The 20540-nt window shown below is 39.0% G+C and overlaps 1 protein-coding gene across 1 annotated transcript; it reads right to left on the bottom strand.

Annotated features, from left to right (window-relative positions):
- Positions 1–3236: 3236 nt before the first annotated feature.
- Positions 3237–14795, bottom strand: mdfi (MyoD family inhibitor). Its single transcript, XM_077602005.1, has 4 exons — positions 14732–14795; positions 14139–14276; positions 6771–7151; positions 3237–5524 (listed from the first exon to the last, which is right to left on the bottom strand). The coding sequence occupies exons 1-4, from the start codon at positions 14793–14795 to the stop codon at positions 5271–5273; spliced, it is 837 nt and encodes a 278-aa protein (XP_077458131.1). The 3' UTR covers positions 3237–5270.
- Between the last annotated feature and the right edge of the window lie 5745 nt (positions 14796–20540).

Here is a 20540-nt window from a genome sequence, read left to right as displayed (position 1 = left end):
ATAGTGCTTACAAAATTACTTGCGATATGAACTTTGAGTGGAAAATTGACCATATATCAAATATGAATCAGTAATCGTATCTATAAAATAACCTTATATACATGAAATATTCATCAAATCCCCAAAATGTCCAGCAACTCCTGTCAAGTTAAATTAAATCTTTAACTTTTAGCTTCCTGATTAATTTATTTTTTAAGGAAAAATATTACAAATTATACAAGGTAGGGAAATAACTAAAGTTTTAAATTTAGTATTTCTTGATATTGGGCCATCGAACTGAAATATCAAGCTATGTTGACGTGCTTCAGAAGCAATACAGAAATTGCGACTGATAATTTGTCAGTCACTAGTTTTGGGTCTCAAGCGCGGTCATGGAATGAATTAAACTCATATCCTTTTAAACACATGGCTTCTATCTGCGTCGAGCACAGCCAAACATCAATTACCACACAGCGAGTGTATGTATGTATGTGCCTCAATAGTCACTTTTAATCATATCCAGATATGTCAGCATTGTAATGATAGAAGGGATGGGGAAACAGTTTGTGAAAAATAGTTGACATTGTAATCGAGGTCCTTAAAAATATCAGCAACAAAGCTGTAGCGACACATCGAGGTGACGTTGCTGTCATCACATACAAGTGTCACGTGTGAGCACGATCAGGCACATTTAACGGCCGCGTTGACCTGTATTAATAATGAATCGACTATTTCTTTCTCGGTGTCTTTTTTGACTCCGCCGGAGGAGGAAAACGGGAGGGAGGGGGAGGAGAGGTGTATTTGGTGTGAGCCAAGGGCAAGCGACTTGTCATGAGAGGAGTATTAATTTATGATTTCCATCCCGGCGTCTGACCTCGTCACCTTCATTAGAATGCGGCCTTTGTAATTTGATGGGTAATATTCAATAGCCACTTGTCCCCTGTGCCCACTTTGTGCATGAGAAATTTTGGCAAGGGATGTGTATCATTTTTGATTTGTTGAGTTTGTGTGTGAGCAAGTGTCTGAGCGTGTGCGTGTGTGTCTGTGTGTGTGTGTGTACATGGAAAAGGAAATGAGGACTGACTGCAGCATGGCTTCCTGCAAAACATTTGCAGATGTCCTCTGTATCACTATTATGGAGCATGATTGAACACCAGGTCTCATCTGAGTTCAATGCCTCAGATACACTTTCATCTGGACATGCACGCCTGAGGCACACACAAACACACAACACAGTAGCTATTGTTTTCAGCAGACATAACTACTGAGTCACAACCTGATTCAACAGATCACAGTTAAATGAAACAAAGATTTATTTGAAGAAAAAAAATCCCTAAAAACCAATGTCCCCTGAACTTCTCCACACATGTATAATAATATCTTGGCCTGAGCACACATTCCTCCTCAACTACTTTGGCATGCCGTTAAAAAACAACACATTAACGAATTCGGTTCCGCATGAACCCGGTTGATACGTTGTTTCTCGTATTCTGACATTTTTTTCCTCTCTTTCTGTCAGCTGCAGAGACAACTAATCTGCTGGGGCTTCGGGGAAATCTCCAGTTATAAAAGATGTTTTTGAAAACATATTTCAAGAGATACTCTCAAAAACAGTTAGGAGGATGGGCAACCTAAAGTAAAAATGTGAAAAATAGCCCTGATCCATTTTATAGTTTCGTTCTTAAAACCATAACAATACTTTACATGAAGAAAGCTATTTTTTTTGGGAGAGAACTAACTCTAAAACAAACAAACACTATATTCAAACTTCAAATCCAAAGAATAACATACACAAATCTTTTCTGTTCTCTGTGTCGTAAGGAAACAGTGAACTGCATTATTTTGGTGTAGTGAATGTAAGGCCAAAAAACAAGTAAAATATCCTCAATTCCAGGAGTTCACATTGTTTATTCAGTACTGAACAAAAACTTTTGAATGTGACTTCCGAGACAGCAATCGAAATGAGCGTAAAGTTGCTATGTTGTAAACAAATTGACATTATATTGGACAACAATCAAGTAACATTGCATACAAACTGTGATCGAGTTAACCAAAATATCATTGGGGAGGATCTAAAATACAAGTAAACCATTATTTAAAAAGGAACCTCATAAGATTTCAAATCCACAGAGATACACAATGTTTGCAGTGAAGTTGGGGAAAACGGGATTAATGGAACATAGTTTGAATATCAGGCAGTAAATGGTATGGTACATAAAATCTCAAATTTCAGTGATAAAAGGCATAGTGTTTTTTCAAATTGTATTTTTTTAGGTGCTATTGAATTCCAGATGGAGTTCTTTATTCCCAGACCAACTAATAAGTACTTACTCTGCATCCAGATTATTACAAGGCAATATGTCAGACATTGACATTTCATGAGCTAGTTTCATTGTGGCCTGCCATGAGGAAAATACTGGCATTGGTGACTGAAAGTTATGATCACCATATTGTTTAATACTGCTAATGGTGCTGAAGATTATTGTTCAAATAAAATCTCTAATTCAGGAAATAGTATAACACTGAAAAGTTAGCTTTGAGCTTGCTCATGCCTGGTTACAATGCAACCATGTTATACTATAGCTTGGCCATAACAAGTAGACATTAGTACTCTTAAAGAAAACAGTTACTTTAGAGAGTAGATGTGACATCATGAACTGTTTTGGAATAAGGTATTTTTCATTATTGGTGAGGATTCATCCCCAAAATTTGAAGATCATTCTTGGGTTATTTTTCCATGTACATAACATTTTTGGTTGTTCTACTAAGATGGCTTGTCTTGCAACAGAGTATCCATTCCCAGTTAAAGTGCTATGAATGTACTTTTTTATTTTATCCTAGTCCCAAAATATCTATTTGGTCTGTAGTATTATACGATCCAGTTGTCCCTTCATAAATCTCTGTGAAATATTGCATTGTTTTCCAGGGCTTTCCAGGCTTAGCATCCTCAACTTGTCGGAAAATGTGAAACACTCTTAGTCATCACATTTTCTCCAGTTCCACTTGATAAATTCCAGAAACTTGCATTTTTGCGTTGCTGTAATTTGCTAAAGTGTGACTGCTTTATTTATCTGTGACAAAGACAGCCTCTGAAATAACGTTGGAATGAACCCTTATAACATAACATGAAGCCTCCCTTATAATCTAGAAACTACAATCCAGTTAGATTTCACAAACTTAATTGTTCGAGTACTATCCAGTCATTTACAAAACACATAATGTTGGCAAGTTTGGAAGTGTGTCACAGTCCATCTAAACGGTCAATCACAGCCTGTCAGTGAGTGAGCAAACCAAATATATGTATTTTGAATTTTTAACCCTATATGTTGTAAGCATAATCCCTTAAATTTCAGAGTATTTACTACGTTGTTTTCCATGGAGGGAGCTTACTTCAAATGAAAAGATGTAACAAAATGTAGAGTTCCCCGAGGGTCTTGTTTGAGTGTGACAACATGGAAGACAGGAGAAAAGTCTTGTGCATGAGAGCTATTTCTTAATAGCTTTAAATGGAGCACATTTAAGAGCTCTAACAATCCAGTCTGTAGAGTTTAGAAAAAAGAAAATGATACAATCACTGAAGGGTATCAGTTGTGCATAGAAGACCACAAAAAGAAATGGAACTTCCCGTCATCCTGATGATAAAAGGCTTAAAGGCCTGGCATAATTTTCATCTTCATAATTTTGAACAATATAATGAAAAAAAATAATTAACATAAAGTGTTACTTGATGTTCAATGAGAAAACTTCAGGCTCGAATTCCATGAACATGGTTCTGTTGTGATTATGATGTCAAAGCAACTAGCTCAGAGTACTCCATCTCACCTTAAAAGACTCAAATTCCCCCAAATTAAGACTCTTCCTGTTCCTTTGAAGCAAGTGTCACCATTGACGTCAAAATCATTAGAAACATGGCTAACTATTTCTTAAATCAATGTGTTGTATTTGGGTACATCGACAACCACAGCACCTCATGTCAAAGTGTGTGTGATGGTATGAGAGTTGGGGCCAGTTATCAAAAAGCACACCATTTATACTACAGATATGTGGATCCAATTTAGCATTTAATGCCATATGAGAATTTTACTGGGAGATTTCCATTAAATAATGAGCAGTACCGACTCTACAGCTAGCTTCACCACGCCTGATAATGCATAAATGTGATTTTCACATTGGAGGAGCTTTGCAAATATCTTAAGTAAAATCTACCCCCGAATTTGGATTAATAGAGATTTGGAAATCTACTTGGAAAGGGAGGCCGTGAGCTAAGATGAGAAGGCCATTTGTTCACCTGACGATGGTTACAAGGAGAGATGAAATGTATTCAAGAAAGATGCTGCATTCCAGTCCAGCCCTTTTACAGGTTTTGACCATTCAGATGAGGAAGACTTGAGCAGAATCAGTCTAAGCTCCTCAAATCAATATAAAAGTAAACACGGTATGAACTATGAAATGAGGAGAGACATTTGATTGTGACCACTCCCTTCACATGTGAAGAAGACTGCGTGAGCATTAAAAACGCCATCAAGCGTGGCATGCTGATGTCCATCAGTAGCGCTCTTGATTTGATGCGCTCCATCTGCAAGCTGATGAATGACTCTCTCATGATTCTTCACTGATTACGTCTGTTAAATGAGACACTTGCGAACAAAAGAAATGTGTCTATAATATTGCCACAAGCCGCTATTATTCTCTGTTTTGTACATTTCTCCGTGGACAAAGACATCAATGGATCCACCATCAGCCTCTCGGGCCGCCCGTGTCACAAAGGGCACGGCACGCAATCAAACTGGAAGACGTTAACCTTGCCAAGGACAGACTTAGACGGTTCTACAGAGAGCTGAGCTTCAATTTTTCCATTACGCCGCTGCTCTTATCAACAGAAACACTAAAATCCTGTTAAATGGATCAATTTTCTCATTTGCCTTTGGAGGTCATTTTTCATGCTTGGAGAACTCCAGTCACTTAGACAACACAAGGGGCTACTTTGGAACAATCTAGTCCGCATACACCACGGCAGTAACTCTGCAGCGCGTGTCCAGCCCAAAGCAGGAGGGGCTGCTGTTCTCTGCTATGAGCCATAAAAGAGGATAGAATCCAACAATGGCTGCTCTCAGAGTCTTTTGTGAGAGATATACTAAATTATGGAGCCAATGTAGTCCGAACCACAGAGTCCAGGCTATGACAACACAGCCCAAATGTAGCACTTTTCAGCTAGAACAAAATGCTGATCTAAGTTGCTCCCGGGCTTTGTGGAGATAAGATTTAAACACACCCCGCCGGGTGTAGTGACCTCACGAAGAGAAGCAAAGGCTGCAGCACTCCATGCAGATCTCCAGACAGTCTGCAGACTCACAGCAGGCGTCGATGATGCCGCAGTCCATGTCGCATGGCAGATCACAGTCACCGCACTCCTCCGATGCGCAGCAGCAGCAGAAACACGAGTCGTCACCGGCGCACGAGCCGCAGGTGGCGCAGTCCAGCACAATGTTACACAACGTCAGGAATTCACAAAAGAGGCAGGCCAGGATGCAATGAACGCAGCAGTCTGGAAGCATAGTTTAAAGAAATCATTAAATGTGCTTAACAAAGGCACAAATTTAAAAAAATGATGTATTTTTAACCCCTCTAAAAACTCAATAGTGATTTAACAGTTGTTTTGTGACAGCATTCAGCACATTCTGGGATTACCCATTTTCTTTTTGACATTCAATATTAGTAGCGACAGATGAATTTAAGCACATTTCTTCCTGTAACAATTGCTTATACAAAATATAAAATTGTTTATCACTTCCAATCAATGGGAACCGGTTGGTTGCCAATAGGAGGGGAATGACTGATTTTCTACACACATTTGTAGCAATTTTGAGGCCATTTTTGACTAATTGCTTCAAAAATATCATGTTTGTCCTCTGCCCAAAATACATTAAATTTGCTGACCATGCAATTGAGTCTCTGATTATAGCTGGACAGATGGATAAATTCTGGTGAGATATATGTGATGCTGTTGCTATGCAAATGTTTGTTGTGCTCTGTGCAGTTTGGCGAATGGCATGCTTATTATACATTACATCTGGCAGCTTTTATGTCACACTATTTATGTGACTCATTCAGCTATCTCCTCCTCACTCCTGCTATACAATGTGAACCAGATCAGAATTTTCACCATCGCTGGGTAGGCAACAATAATATTGGGATTTTTCCATCTGATTGCATATGTCAAAAACCTTCTAAAATTCAGTTGAAAAAAAAACTGCTGCCATGCTGAAGAGCTGGACTGTGTAACAGCTCCATACAATTAGTAAGGCGTGCAATGATGCAAACCAGACAGCATCCTCATACATTGGACTTTTCTTAGTCTTCATCCAAGTCAAAGTTTGTGGGCTAGAACAGAAGAGCATGCATAGATTCTGCAACTTTCGTTGGCTACTAAATATACATTATATTTCAAAATGCATTTTTCAGGTCATCTATAGGTAACCTTCAGCAATTCAAAATGGTACACCTTGTTTGCATGTTTGTTGCATCCTAAACTAAATTGTAGTATTCACTCACATGTTCAGACAGAAGCTATAGAAGTATAGGGCCAACAACAAGCTTGAGAAATATATTGCTTTGATGCTTCTTCTATATTCTGGTGATGAATACAATATACCTGCAGTTGGTCATTATGTAAATGATGTTCTGTGTTGGTTCTTAACTATCAAAAGCTTTCATAGCTAAGTGGTGTGTGTGTGGAGGGGGGTGCTCCAAAGTTATTATGATTATGATGATTAGTGGTGTGTGTATCTCACCATCCTGTGCCTCTGTGGGAATCTGGGAGCTGTTGCTCTTGGAACTGTTGCTCTTCGAGCTACTCTTGGAGCTGCCTTTGCTCCTTTTGCTGCCCTGGGAGGTGATGGAGGGGTTTGACTGCAATTTCTTGCTGTTCTTGGGCCCTGCTGAGGAGGATGAGGAGCTGGATGAGCCCCCTCTTGGGATGGAGCCCAGTTTTGGATGAGGACCCCCATTTCTGTCCCCGCCAGACTCGAGTGAGTGCGTGTGAGGCGTGGGATGTGAACAGTGAGGGGAGTTTATGTGTGTATGATGTTTGGTTCCGTTGCGTAGTTGGCTGCTAGGCTGCGTCCGACACGGCTGGGTGGGGTGGATGGGAGTGGATCTGGCTGCTGGTTGAACTGTAATGAGACAAAGAACTTGGTGTTAGGTGACTTCATACAGTATCTCAAACATCAAAGATAACTTTTTCCTGCTATAAAAAGTGTACGATTTTGATATTTTTATTGTTTGTGCATATGCAGACATGTTCTTTAGCCTGAAGCCCATCTGAATAGGTCTGCTAAAGAACCCTATCTAAAGTGGAGTTCAATTTAAAAGCAACCCAGCCCTAAGGCAAGGAAGAACTTTGAAGTTCCTGAAGTCAACCCATACCTCTTATTACATTCTTCTACATTCAATTTTAGCTGCAAACCACAAACATTCACTCATTTGTCAAGCAAGTGAAGAGCTCTGTGCTTTTAATGTTGACTTGATTTGAAACCAGGTGTATAGCCTTTTAAGAAATATGTTGTCCTTCAGCAGACAAAGTGGAACAGGATCAGCAGCTTTCTGAGAAATGTTTCTATTAATTTAGAATGATTCCAACATTCATCCACAGAAACATAGGCTGAGTTCTGATTATGCCCCGCTCTGCGGTGCATAATTTAATTAAACGATTCATTGAACATGGATAATTTCAGCGCGTGCAGACAAAGGAGTCAAGCCTAAGCAGAGCACCCGTGATGTACAATCCTTAGGACGCCACTTCATCAAGAACTGTTATTAATCATTTGCTGATAGAACCATAAGGGCCCGAGATTACTTTGGCAACACCTTGTCAAATAGAACAATACATAGTTACATCCACCTATGCCAATTTAAACTCTTCCGTTCCAAAAGGACATCAAATTTAAACTGAGACGTAATGTCTATTCCTCTCTGCTTAGGCAACTCATACAATACAAATGTGTTGTGGTCAGTCTGAATTTGGTGTGGATACTGTGGGTTCCATAGAACCTATTGGTCAACTACTATTCAATTGCCAAGCTCCTGTCAGTTGTGAGACTGTGTCAGTACCTTGGACCAACTGAGATGATTCTATTAGGGCCAAAAAGCACAAGTGGCCATGCATATTTCAACAATTTAAAACCACAGTGTGTGCAATGAATGAGTGGTTCCAGGAGAAATGTTTGCTAGACTTGCCTGGAATGACAATATTCAACTGTCAGGTCACCCTGACAATTTTAATGCATGCAGTGAGAAGAAAGCACACATGTTTTTCCCCCCATTATCTGGACAGCACATTTTTAGTTCTTCATCAATTCATTTCTGGATCGCTTACTTTAATCATCACTTGCAATGAGGATTGGCGCTTTGATTGCCTGCAATCAGTTTAGCATTGACGCTAACATCACATGAAAAACATTCCGTCTAGTCCATACATGTAAAACCCAAAATACAATAACAGTACATCATGTCTACTTTTTCTAATTGGGGTTTTTCTAACATGTTCTGTTTCATCTCCAGAATATACGCTCTAGTGGAGAGGAGGTGGAAAAAAAAACACCTTTGCTGCCAAGCCAAACCCAAACTGAATAGAAGAATAAAGTAGAAGGTCTGTTTAAGGACAGAATTTCATAGCATCATTTAAAAGCATCAATATGTTTTTGACCATAAGACATACAGTTCTACGTGAAGCCGTTGAGAAACTTGACGGGGGGCGGGAAAGCAAAAAATAAAATCACTGTGGATGCTCGTTACCTCACGCACACATACATGCACACACGCTAAGAGTGTGGTCTTAAAACCTGGCTATGAAACACGACGAGTAATAAAAGCGTCTGTTCGATAACCGCTCCAGACAGATAACCCAACAAGGACTGTTTTAACTGGCTCGCGTCCGGCGTCGCACAACCAATCCGCTGTTATTTAAGATTCTTTTCATTCAGCATTTTCTAACTTTGCTCCAGATGTTTGGCAAGCTGCACAGCCAGTGTGTGCACGCATGTTGCTTGAAGGAACTATAGTGTCTCCGCTGAACTATTGCAAAAATCAATGCGGAATTCTCATCGCTTATTGCCTTTGTTCTGTCACTCTCTCAATCACACCAGGAAACAGCGCTTCTTTGTGTCTACCTTATTTAAGCATAAAATGTTGGCCAGGATGTTAGTTGGTGAAAAAAAAAGAAGTGGATTACAGAGAGTGGAGAGATGGTGAACACGCCTCGAGGTTTGCATTGTCTTCGACGGATTGCAGCTTGTTTAGTTAGTGTAGTGTGTGCGAGTGCATGAATATGGCAGTTTGGCATGCAAACAGACATGTTTAAAGCCCAGGAGTCAGGGCTGTCTCCAAAGACAGCTTGAGGTTGGACCTACATGTGCACAAAAATATATGCATGCTTGAACACGTGAAGGCCTAAGCCGCCCAAAAAGAAAAAAACAACACAAGCTGCCTTTGTCTGAATACGAAAATGTAAAGAAGTCAGTTGAAATGAACGTCAGAGAGAGGAAAAGTCAAAAGAAATGGTTTGTTGTTTGTAGATATTTAGAGGACTTGCACAGGCGTGACTCAAACACAATGATTCAGCAGTGGTTAGAAATAACAGACGGTGTGGTGTTGACATGATGGGGCTGGGAAACTGCAGTATGCGTTGTCCCAATCCTCCATCATAAACACATGTATTATATTAATGTGCATATTATTAAGTTCTATGTGCCACAGTGTGCAATCAAATATGAGTCACAATCAGTAAAAATGCATCATACTCACGTGTTTGTGTTTGTGTGTGTGTGCGCACACATACAAAAAGATTCAACGCCCTGCGCCCATTCTCATTTACACCTAAACTTCTGGCTCCTTCCCTGGCATATGTACCCTGCACTTACACACCTCCTTCCCGCAACCAGATGATGTGTTCATCTCTTTACGTATCCTCTTGGCATGAGTGGCTAAGATGACAATGTTTGCCTGTAATTGCTTCATTGCCAATGCTACAATTTATTGGTGAACATAATGAAGAAGCATACGTTCAATGAAAGTGGTTCAACAAAACTACTATACTAGCAAAATGAACTCACATTTATGACTTAACCTTTTCGGGAAATTTAATAGTCGGTAGTGTGAAGATATAATTAAATTGAGTCTTAAAGCTGCCTTGGAACAACAAAAGTCTGTCTTAATGATTGAAAATGAATTTCAAATTCTTCTTGTAGTTCTTTAGGCGGAGACTTCGCATATGAATTTTCGTCCATGGCTATCAACTTTTACAAGACCACAAGTCAAGGGGCCATTTTTCGTTTTCTGGCCATCGTGGCATGCGTATTTTTCCCAGCTTCGGTTGGCATACAGAAAGCAAGAAGTTGCTTCGTTTTGACGGTGAAAATATTGCTAATTCTTTTTCAACTGTATCACAACATAGTGATAATCATTGACTATGTGCACTTGTGCTGCTAAACACAAGAAAAAGTCACATTTTAAATAAATTATTGCCTTGGCTGTCATTAAATAGAGCAGTTCCAGCTATTGAATAGTCCTATGAGTGCGATCAGTCTCTGTCCTGACATATTTACCAACACCAACACATTGCACAACCTGTGATTACAAGAGTCATAAACCAAAAATACATCTCTATTCTCATCATTGCTGAAGACATCCTACTTTCAGTGTTCTCTGTTTCTTAAGCTGTCAACACATCTGGCCAAAAAATTAACAGTCTTCTTGCAAACTAGAGCATGAGTCAGGGATCCAATTCTCAGAGGACCTAAAAAGCCAATATTTTAAAGTCATAAACTCTAGTGTGAACCTCTATGTGAGAAATTACAAGTGCCTGGTGAAACAACGTCAGTAAGTATAAGATATCCTGCTGCGACTCTGACGTCCAAGACAGTTATAGGTTAATGACATCACTGATGACGTCTGCGTGTAACTCTCACCTGTTTACAAGCAGACACAGGTTAGCAGCTCCTGCATCACAATATTCACAGACAGCTCGTCATCGGCTCAGCGCCAGACACATGCTTGCGTTACAATGCGATCACAACGTCAGTTTTGAAAAACCTTCTGTTTTGGTTGTTTCTTCACGCTCCACACAAACAATACCCACACACACTACTAAACAGATCCCACATAGCCACTACTGCTGCGCAAGCCAGTCATTTTATGTCTTTGTTTATATTGTGGTTGTGTTCTATTTGAAGCCAAGAATCTAAGAAAAAAGGTGCAAATGAAGGTGAAAAGGCAGTTAAAATTTTAAACTAAACCTGTGTTGCATAACTCTGCGCACCATATGGGGTCAATGGGTTCCATAGATTTTGTGGAGTAATAAAATCCCAACAGGGAGAGCAAGAAAGATCATGACGCAAACTAGCACCACCACATGGCTTAGAATTAGGGACACGTACAACAGACAGAACAGGTAGCGAGGCAAAACCCCAGACAATTTCAGCAGACGTTCACACACCCACTCACACACTCACCATTCACCTACTTATACACTTGCCAACTAAGCTGTGGGTCAGTCACAAGTAGCAATTACCAAGAGGTAGGTTTGTATCTGCGCGTCACCCGTCACTGGAGTTCAAGAAACAAACGCTTGTCGTTTTCTAACACAAGCTCATGTGTTATCTGACACAACCGTTGTGTCACTCTCCATTTTCTCTTTTCAACTGCTGTTAAAAAATGAAAGAAATGCCGATTTCGACAATGAGAAAGATACTCTTTATGTACTATTGTTATACAATTGAAAGAAATGCAGTTTTAGACAATCGAAGGCATCATGTTTATCTACTATTGTTAAGAAATTGAAAGAAATGCAGATTTAGACAATGGGAAGCATAATGTTTAGAGGGAAAACTTAGCACCATTACAGTGGGTGTACAAAATAAACTTCTAAGTGAGTAAATGGATTGACAGACCTATTTATTTTACATTTGTCTGATTTCAAACTCGACCGAGAGCAAGACAAATATACGTCTATGGTGGTATAATGGAAGCCGAATTGTGCAACCTTTTGGCTTTGATACAGTGGGCGTAACGGCGCTCCAGACGAAGGGAGTCAGAGACAGTCTCTCTGCTGACATGTTGAACTTGAAATATGAGCGAGGGAAGTGGGTGGTGTCGTTCGATAACGATATGACTCAAGAGTGAAGACTTCCAGGTGTTTTGGATATAAACGTCATGCACTAGAGGTGGGGAGTTTCTGTGACCTAGCGGCAGGAATATAGAACAGAATAACTGGCAATTTCAGCAAAGTAGCTCAGAGTTGTGTGTGAACGGAACTATTGGCATTGATGTGATGCTGTATGGCGCCTTATGTTGTAGCGGTTCACTAGCCTGACATCGATTCCCGCTGCTGGCGGGATGATAGTGAGTGCGAATGGTCGTTTGTCTCTCTGTGGGCCCGACGGCCGACTAGCGACCAGTCTAGGGTGTAGTCTGCCTTTCGCCCAAAGTCAGCTAGGATAGGCTCCAGCAACCCCGTCCACCGTTACGAGGATGAGGGGAAGATGAATGAATGTATTACTACAGAGTAGGTTTATCATATTAAAACAAGGGTAAATCGAATTTTAATGGACCCTAGCAGAGGTCGTTGATTTTAATAAATTATTATTTTTTACATTACAATTCATAGAAAATCATTCTTTCATGGTCTGTTCATCACCAACTATTCACCCTCATATTCACAGTTATGGGTAACGCGTTATTACTATGCCATTTATAAACATATTGTAAAAGAATATGGTGTCAGTCGCCAAACGCCATTTAAGAGGCTTCAAGTTCTTACACAAGATAGCCAACACGAAAATAAAAACAGACTTTTACTTTTGACAAGCAAACGATAATGTTACCGCTGCTTTCCAAGATATTTTTCAAAGCCATTTCTGACTCAAGGGCAAAATAAATTGTTAACCAAATCTTTTGAAAATAGGTGGAGACAGATCCACATTACAAGGAAGTAGTAGCTTCAATTCCACTCATCTTGCAGTAGCAAAAGCATTTTAACATATATATGATTAAACTGTAGGAACAAAAATCCAACGCTAACTGTATTAGAAATAAACAACAAATTAGGTCAATAAAATAAATAATATTCCTACTACTTTGAATATTCTGCCTTAACCATGTATACAAGCTTTGTCTTACCATCCTTTGATTATTGACAATAAAGATTCAATAGTTAATTTGGTAGTTTATATACATTTTGAGATTCTACACTGACTTTATTTTAAGTGCTGTTATTCCCTTGCAGATAAAAACTCGTATACTGGAAAAAAAATCTAACCCAAAACCGCTTTTAGTAAAATCCAATTTTTGCTTTTTGTTGCAGACTTCCTTCTCAGACACCAGGTGCTCCGGGTTTGAAGCAAAGGTAGGTGGGAAAGCTCTACGAATGTGTCAGTCCATGAAAATAGAGCCAATCATGTTACGTGTTTCATTAATGTTGATGGGTGTTTGATATTTAGTGCACCTTTCTGATGTAATGCATTTCTAATTTCTAATTGTTTTAATACGAAAAAGAAAGCAAGTCCCATGCAGCACTCAAACCAGAATTGATGTTAACTAAAACACTTTGTTTGAAAAATATCCCAAAAAATAGTTAATGGCAACTCTTGCCCATACAGTGTCCATTTTAGAAAGGCTGAAAGACATGTGAGATGAGATTCAGCACAGGCTGCTGAAAGAGAATGAGACATCAGAACAAGGGCTTTTAACTGATTAAATCAAATATTTCATTAGGATTCATATTGATTTGACTGATAACACATTGTTCCGTGAACCGTGAACAATTAAATGAGACTTACAAAGGGAGGCAAATTTCAAAGCGGCAGCCACACTGTTGTCAAGGTAACATCACTCACTTTCCCATAACGGAGAGCCAAAAGACAGAAGAAAGGAGAAAATGGATATTTTATTTTATTTATCGTCTGTGGATTTGGACACAGGTTTGCTTGTGTTGCAAAATCAAGATTGTAACCTTCTTGGCTGGCAATTTGGATATTTTTGTAGGCCTATTTTATTAAAGGTCAAGGCAGTGTGACTCATCCGACCGACCTGGTGATATGTAATGGAAAAACAATTCACACCAGTCTCTTTCCATTTGCGTTTTTGTGAATGTGCTATTTACTCACAGGTGATAGTGTTGCTGTTTGCGGTAGTCTCTGTGTGCAGAAGTCTGCTTTTGCATTTCCCTCTTTCCTCACCGTTTGCTCTCTCTGGGATGACACCTGACCTGATTATGAGAGGCTCAGTGTAGGTGTTTGCCACGTCTGAAAAGACAAAAACAAGCACGTTGAATATCATTTAAATCATCATACACCTTCTTGTATTACTAGTTGCTTTTCTTGGCTGTATTAGTGAGATGAGCAAGCCACTCTATCTGGATAAATGTGTCAATTCAGATTCATTTCATTAATTTAAAATAGCAGTTCTGCTGAGTTCAACAAAGCAGAAGAGCTTTCTGTCTTAGTGTGTTTTCGGTGCTCAATCTGCATCTGGAAGTTATTAAAGTCAACCCCTGGGACTGGTCAGGGGTCTACGTGCACACTTGTGTAACCTGAAATCTTGTGGCTCTATAAGAATGTGCATGAGAGAATATAAAACCTATAGGTCGTGAAAAGGAAAATATATACGCAGGGCCTGGGGTTTTATGTGTTCACTGGCACCACAGGCTCCTCTAATGGTGTTGTTTTGTAAACACAATATACTGTATGTGCATACGCACATATATACAGCACAGAGGCCTTCAAAGCAGGGCAAACTTGGGCCTCCGAGAGGTGCAGACTCATTCCGAGGCAAATAGGTGCCAGCTGGATTTGATAAACACACACACATAAGCACACACAAGCCAAACCACGTCCTGTGCATGGACTCAACACTTCCCGGCTATGTTTATTTATTTTAGCGATTTTTGCTCACTTCTCTATCTGTCCTCAGTCTCTCGAGCCCCAAATTCGCATTCCCTTCAAACTCACTTGAAATGCATTCCCTCTAATATTTGGCAAAGTTCCTATAAATAAGTTCACATGTCTGTCAAGTTTCTGCAAAGGTGCTTGAGTTTGCAATGCAAATGAAAAGACTAGTGCAGTTAAGATAGAAAATGACAGAGGTGGTTTCTTTCAAAGACAAACAAACGCACGATCCCCCAGAAAGAGACACATTTAATTCATTTATACTACATCGCTCAAGGGATAGTTCCATTTATTTTATTTTTATTTTTTTGCTTCCAAGTGATACTATTCCAATGTGGCTCATGGTAGCTTAAGGAGAAAAATGCATTATATCGAATATCCTCAAATCATTTCCAGAATTCTTCCATTGGTGGATAAAAAGTTGTGAGGATAGTGCAAATGGACAGGTCACATACACTAAGTCAGTACATGTCTCATTTAAATCCACCAATTGGTGGCACAAACACACACAACAATCTCAATAAACTAGTTAAAAGCACCTTTTAAAAATCATGAAGTGTGAAAACATGGATGACAAAGGCAAATAATTGTAGCTGGTGGCAAGTGGAAGTATGCAAAGGTTACCTATATTTTAACCAATGGGAGCGAGAGGTTCAGAAAGCACTAGGTGAATTTAATACATATTTATTATTGTTTATTCATCCTTCTGTTTTGTGCATTTTGGTTGGCAAAATAGCAGTTAGTTCTAAGGTTCTTCGGGTCTTTTTGAATGGTGTTGGGAGCTCTTGTGCTTATTTGGTTTTTCTTTGGATATTTTGACTTCCTGCTAAATTCTAAAATCATACATATTGTTTTCATAGATGAGTCTTAAGTTTTACCATAGGTATTTTAGTTACTGTCAATGGTTTTCTCTGTGTCAAACTCAATTTGCTAGCGAGCCACATAGTAGGTAGGAATTCTCTCTGAGGGTTGTCATGACAGCGAAAATACCATAATTTTCGGACTATAATGGTCACAGAAGGAACATTGCAGAATATACAGTCATGTTTACCATTTTTGGCACCCCTTATTTTGTTTATTCATTTTTGCATAATCTTTATATCTCCCCCAAAAATTGAAATTTACAAATGTGGCCACCCGACGGTGCAGTGTTTCTTCGGCTTGACTTAGGTGCGAGTAGTCTGGGTTCAATTCCCACTTAGTGGCGGTGTGATTGGGAGTGTGAGTGGTTGTCTGTTTCATTGTTTGCCCTGCAGTTGGCTGGCAACCAATTAGGGGTATCCCCCGCCTGCTCCCACTTGTTGGCTGGGATAGACAGTTTAACCTTTACATTTTAAGCTGATCATGGCAATCAAATAACTGTACATGTAAGAGATCATATTGGTGAAAAGGTGTCTTCTTCACTGGTTGTAACAAAATCCAGGATTGGTTCGATACCAGGGCTCTAGTCAAAATACGGCCGAGCCAGTCCATTTTTCTATGTTGTGGTATGCTATGTCTAAAAGAGGCTGTCAATGTCTGTGCAAATCAAAACTCTGAATTGTTAACTTTGTGAATGCAGCATTTATGGCGCAGTCATCTGAATAGTTCCCAGTGAGTACAAGCTTAATTATTCATTGGACCAGTGAGTATATACACCTGCTATACAAAGATTAAGTTAACATCTGCACATAAATCATGTGGAGGTCAGCAGCTGATTCGTGCAAAGCATCTGACGGCTACCGACTCATTTTAACACCCTCTGCCAATGGGGTATAATGAGTTAAAAATGTGTCAGTCTTTTTCTTCTTCTTCTGAGAACCAAACACATTCCCACCAAAGCCCTTAGTGCCATCCAAGCAGCCTCTCGACCAATTGTTCACTGGCATCATCGTCAAACCACCAAACCGCCCAACCTCAGAGCCGTTATTACGATCTAAGAATGATGAGCATCTAATTCGTTTCAGACCAGAGCAATCAAGGTCTGAAGAGACCCAGTACTGTAGTTACATTTATTTAGGTACTGTTTGTTTGTTTGTCATTTGTTTGTCTACATATTGACAATGTGCCTATGTCGGTAAACAGTATTGTAAGCGTGTGTTCAAAAATGCACTTGTATGTGTGTTCTCTCAGGGCAATGCAGATGAGTTATGCTTTTCTGGTAAACACGGCTATTAAAGTAAAAACATGTGGGTAACACACACATACTGAGCATATACAGAGGCTACTTTATGAACCGATGAAAATTATGTGATGTATTTAAACCAGCAGCACGATAGCACAGCTTCCTTTTCTTTAACTTTTCTGAGTCTCTCAACTGTGTTTAAACTGCTTAACCAATTCTTATTTAAAAACATAGAATTCCACTGCATTTGCAATTAATTCTGCAGTAAATTACATTAATAGTAGCAAGAAATAATACACTGCTATTGCTATTAATAATAAACACTAAAAGTGACCAAATGCTGTAATGACATGCTACTGCTATTAAAATGTTATCAATTCTAACCTAAACACAGCCACCTGATGGTGTAGCAGTTTTTTTTTAACCAAAAAAATTCATTTAGATTTAGCCCCTAATATTTGGTACAGCATTTAATAACAAGGGACTAAAGTAGAATAAATGGTGAAAGATGTGAACAAAAAGTGATGAAAAGCATCAAAGCAGAAAAATGTAGTACAGGGTTAATTTGAAGGCACACACGAACCCTAATGGTTTCAACCAAGAATGAGCATAAGTCACGTTTTATGTGAATCCAACAACAAGCGAAAATAAATCCTCTTAAATGCTCTTAAATCTGCAAATTCCTCCTGGATTCATCTTTTTCCATATCTTAAATGCTGAATATTCTCACATTGATTGAATGAAACACATTCTGTTTAGCAGTTTAACTAAATTTGATGATTAATTTTAGGGGAAAAAATTACACCATGGTAAAAAAAAAAAGACAGAAAGCACTCTGGATCAATAATAATTCAGAAAATAGCTGGGGAATGTAAAATCTATGCAGTGTGGTCATTATCATAGTAATCTGATGTTAGTCCAAAATCAAACGTCAGCCTGCATTGTGCAGGACAATTTACTAAAATGTCGAGTTTTCCTCTAAACATGTTGGAAGCTCTTAAATTTCTTAGAATGTTAACAGTTTGGTGATCTTAAGTTTATTGACAGTAAATTTTATACCAGGAAACAAACAGAATGAGATGCATTTGGTTCATGTGAAGCCAGGGAAGAAAAACTGCATACTTAATGGCCTTTGATTCAACCAGAAAAATTTGCTTCTTGCTTTAGACTTTATGAAATCACACTCTTTAATAAGTTAATGTGTGCTTGTTTGAGAGGGCGCAACACTGGGGTGATGAAGAATTACTGGGCAACAGAAAAGATCACACATTTCTGTATTTAAAATGTGCTGTAAAAATGCCCCAAATTGCACTTTGGTTATTTTGATGTTGGTGAGAAACTAAATTACACATTGGCCTCAATAAACTTCTGTGACTAAAATGAGACTGGCAGGCACATTATTGCATCCAAACTGAATAGGAGAAACATGTATGTAAATTAGTGTAGACCCAACTTGAGGTAATCAAAAAAATCTGTAATATTTAGATATAGTGTTCTTTTTTTAATACCGGTTCTGCATAGGAGCATATTCAAAGCAGTGCAGCGTCAGTGTATTGATAATAGGAAATCAACAGGAAATGCAATTCCATCTACCCATTTTCAGTCTCAAGACACTTAACAGATTTAACACTAGACTGGTAGCCAGTCAGTTATTTGTTATAGTATGATTTTTAATGATTTTTTTAATTGCTTGCATTCTGCAATCTAAAAGAACAGTTCCCCCAATGGTGGGAACAAGAAGTGTGAGCAAGAACATGAACAAAGTAAAATACTGAGTACAAAATTAAAATAACATTTGAAAGATAGTGACGATATACAATTAGAATGACACAGATTTGTTTTCCCTGATTTAGAAAATGTCACGATCATCGCACATGAATACAAATCGACTAATTATCAGGCTCAGCTACAGACTGGGCCAAGGAGAAAGAAAAACACAACATGAGAGAAGTGGGTCAGAAAAACTGCAAAAGGGGTAAAAGAGATGCCGTCGGTAAAAAAGAATGAGGAGGTTAGCATATGGAGCTGAGGGTTTGCTACATAAACAGATAACCTCACTGCATCTTCATGTCTGGGGGGGAAAGCAGCATTCCCAACAGTGAGGAGCACACATCTGTCAAAACACAGCACCGTTCCATGTCCTTGGAGCCATTGAAGGAGCTTGACTTACTTACAGGAGGAAAGGCAGCGAACACAATTGGGGGCAACTACCGTATTTTCCGCACTTTAAGACGCACTGGAGTATAAGACTCACCTTTTAATAGATGGCCTATTTTAAAACGATTTCCATATATAGAGCCCACCGCGTTATAAGGTGCAATAGACATAGTCAAAGTAATGGCTGGGGGTTATGTTATGCATCCACTAGATGGAGCTGCGAAAAAGGGAATTTCTTACCATGATTAAACAATATTGATCCACATAAGGTGCACCGTCAGTTTTGGAAAAAGTTTTATGTTGCACCTTATAGTGCAGAAAATACAGTAGATTGTCAGAAGATACTTGATAATTGGTCAATACTCGACACATTTATCAAACTGTGGACACTTAAAAAATGTGTTTCATTTCAGTAATGAAATTAACGGGCGCCTTTTAAAATGTGTTTGTAAAACAATCACTGAATCAAACTACAAATAGAAGACTTCTGTTTCAACATCTGGCACTCTGTAAAAGATATGTATCTGACAAATCTGCTATTGTTTAACTTTATGGTTATTACGGTCTGTGGGGTAATTTATTCAATGTGCAAGAAGAATTTTTCTGAGCATTTGAGAAATCAGACAGGAATGCTGCTTACTCAAACCCAAGGTCTATACGCTGCTAAATTCTATTGGGATTTTAAAAATAAATAAAAATAAAATCAAATAAAAATATCTTGAGTGAAAACTGCTGCTAATTTCGATGTATACCATTTGAACATTTTGGATTAATGTTTAGATGAAGAATAAAACAAACACCTTTGTGTAGGGTATGTGTTATAAAAATGCTGACAGCACAACTCTGGCAGCATAGACCAAGTATTGGTCTTGTTCTATTTGTGTGTTTAAAGCGTCTTAGAGTATGACATCAGCCAGTGCCATGGGTGAACGAGTTTCGCACCACTTCAGAGGCAGTCAAAGAGACGTACTGTCATGTGTCATGAGGTGTACACGCAAGCAGCAAGAGAAAACAGTTTTAATGTGTGTGCTGGCTAGGCAAATATCTGATAGATTCTTGTAAGGGATGTGTGTGTAGTTAGATGTGTTTTTTTACTCTACTTGTGTTTGTTGTGTCGCCCCAAAATCCTGCGTTCTCTAGATGGGGGGGTTAAGAACTGAAAGCAGGGCCTTGTTGCTTTCAGTGGTCGACTGACCAATCTTCTCCCCACCATCCTGGCTTGCCTACATACACTCAACACACTCAAGTCAGGCAGTCTGGCATCCTAACTTTAATAGAAGAAGTCCCAGTTATAATTTTAAAGACTGCAATGGTTTCCTGAATTTACAGAGGTAAAGTAAGCTTAGCCCAAAGAACATGTT

This window comes from Stigmatopora argus, chromosome 6 (assembly GCF_051989625.1).
Source record: "Stigmatopora argus isolate UIUO_Sarg chromosome 6, RoL_Sarg_1.0, whole genome shotgun sequence".
NCBI lineage: Eukaryota > Metazoa > Chordata > Actinopteri > Syngnathiformes > Syngnathidae > Stigmatopora > Stigmatopora argus.
The sequence above is the reverse complement of the archived record's forward strand: the minus strand, read 5'-3'. Positions and strand labels throughout refer to the sequence as shown.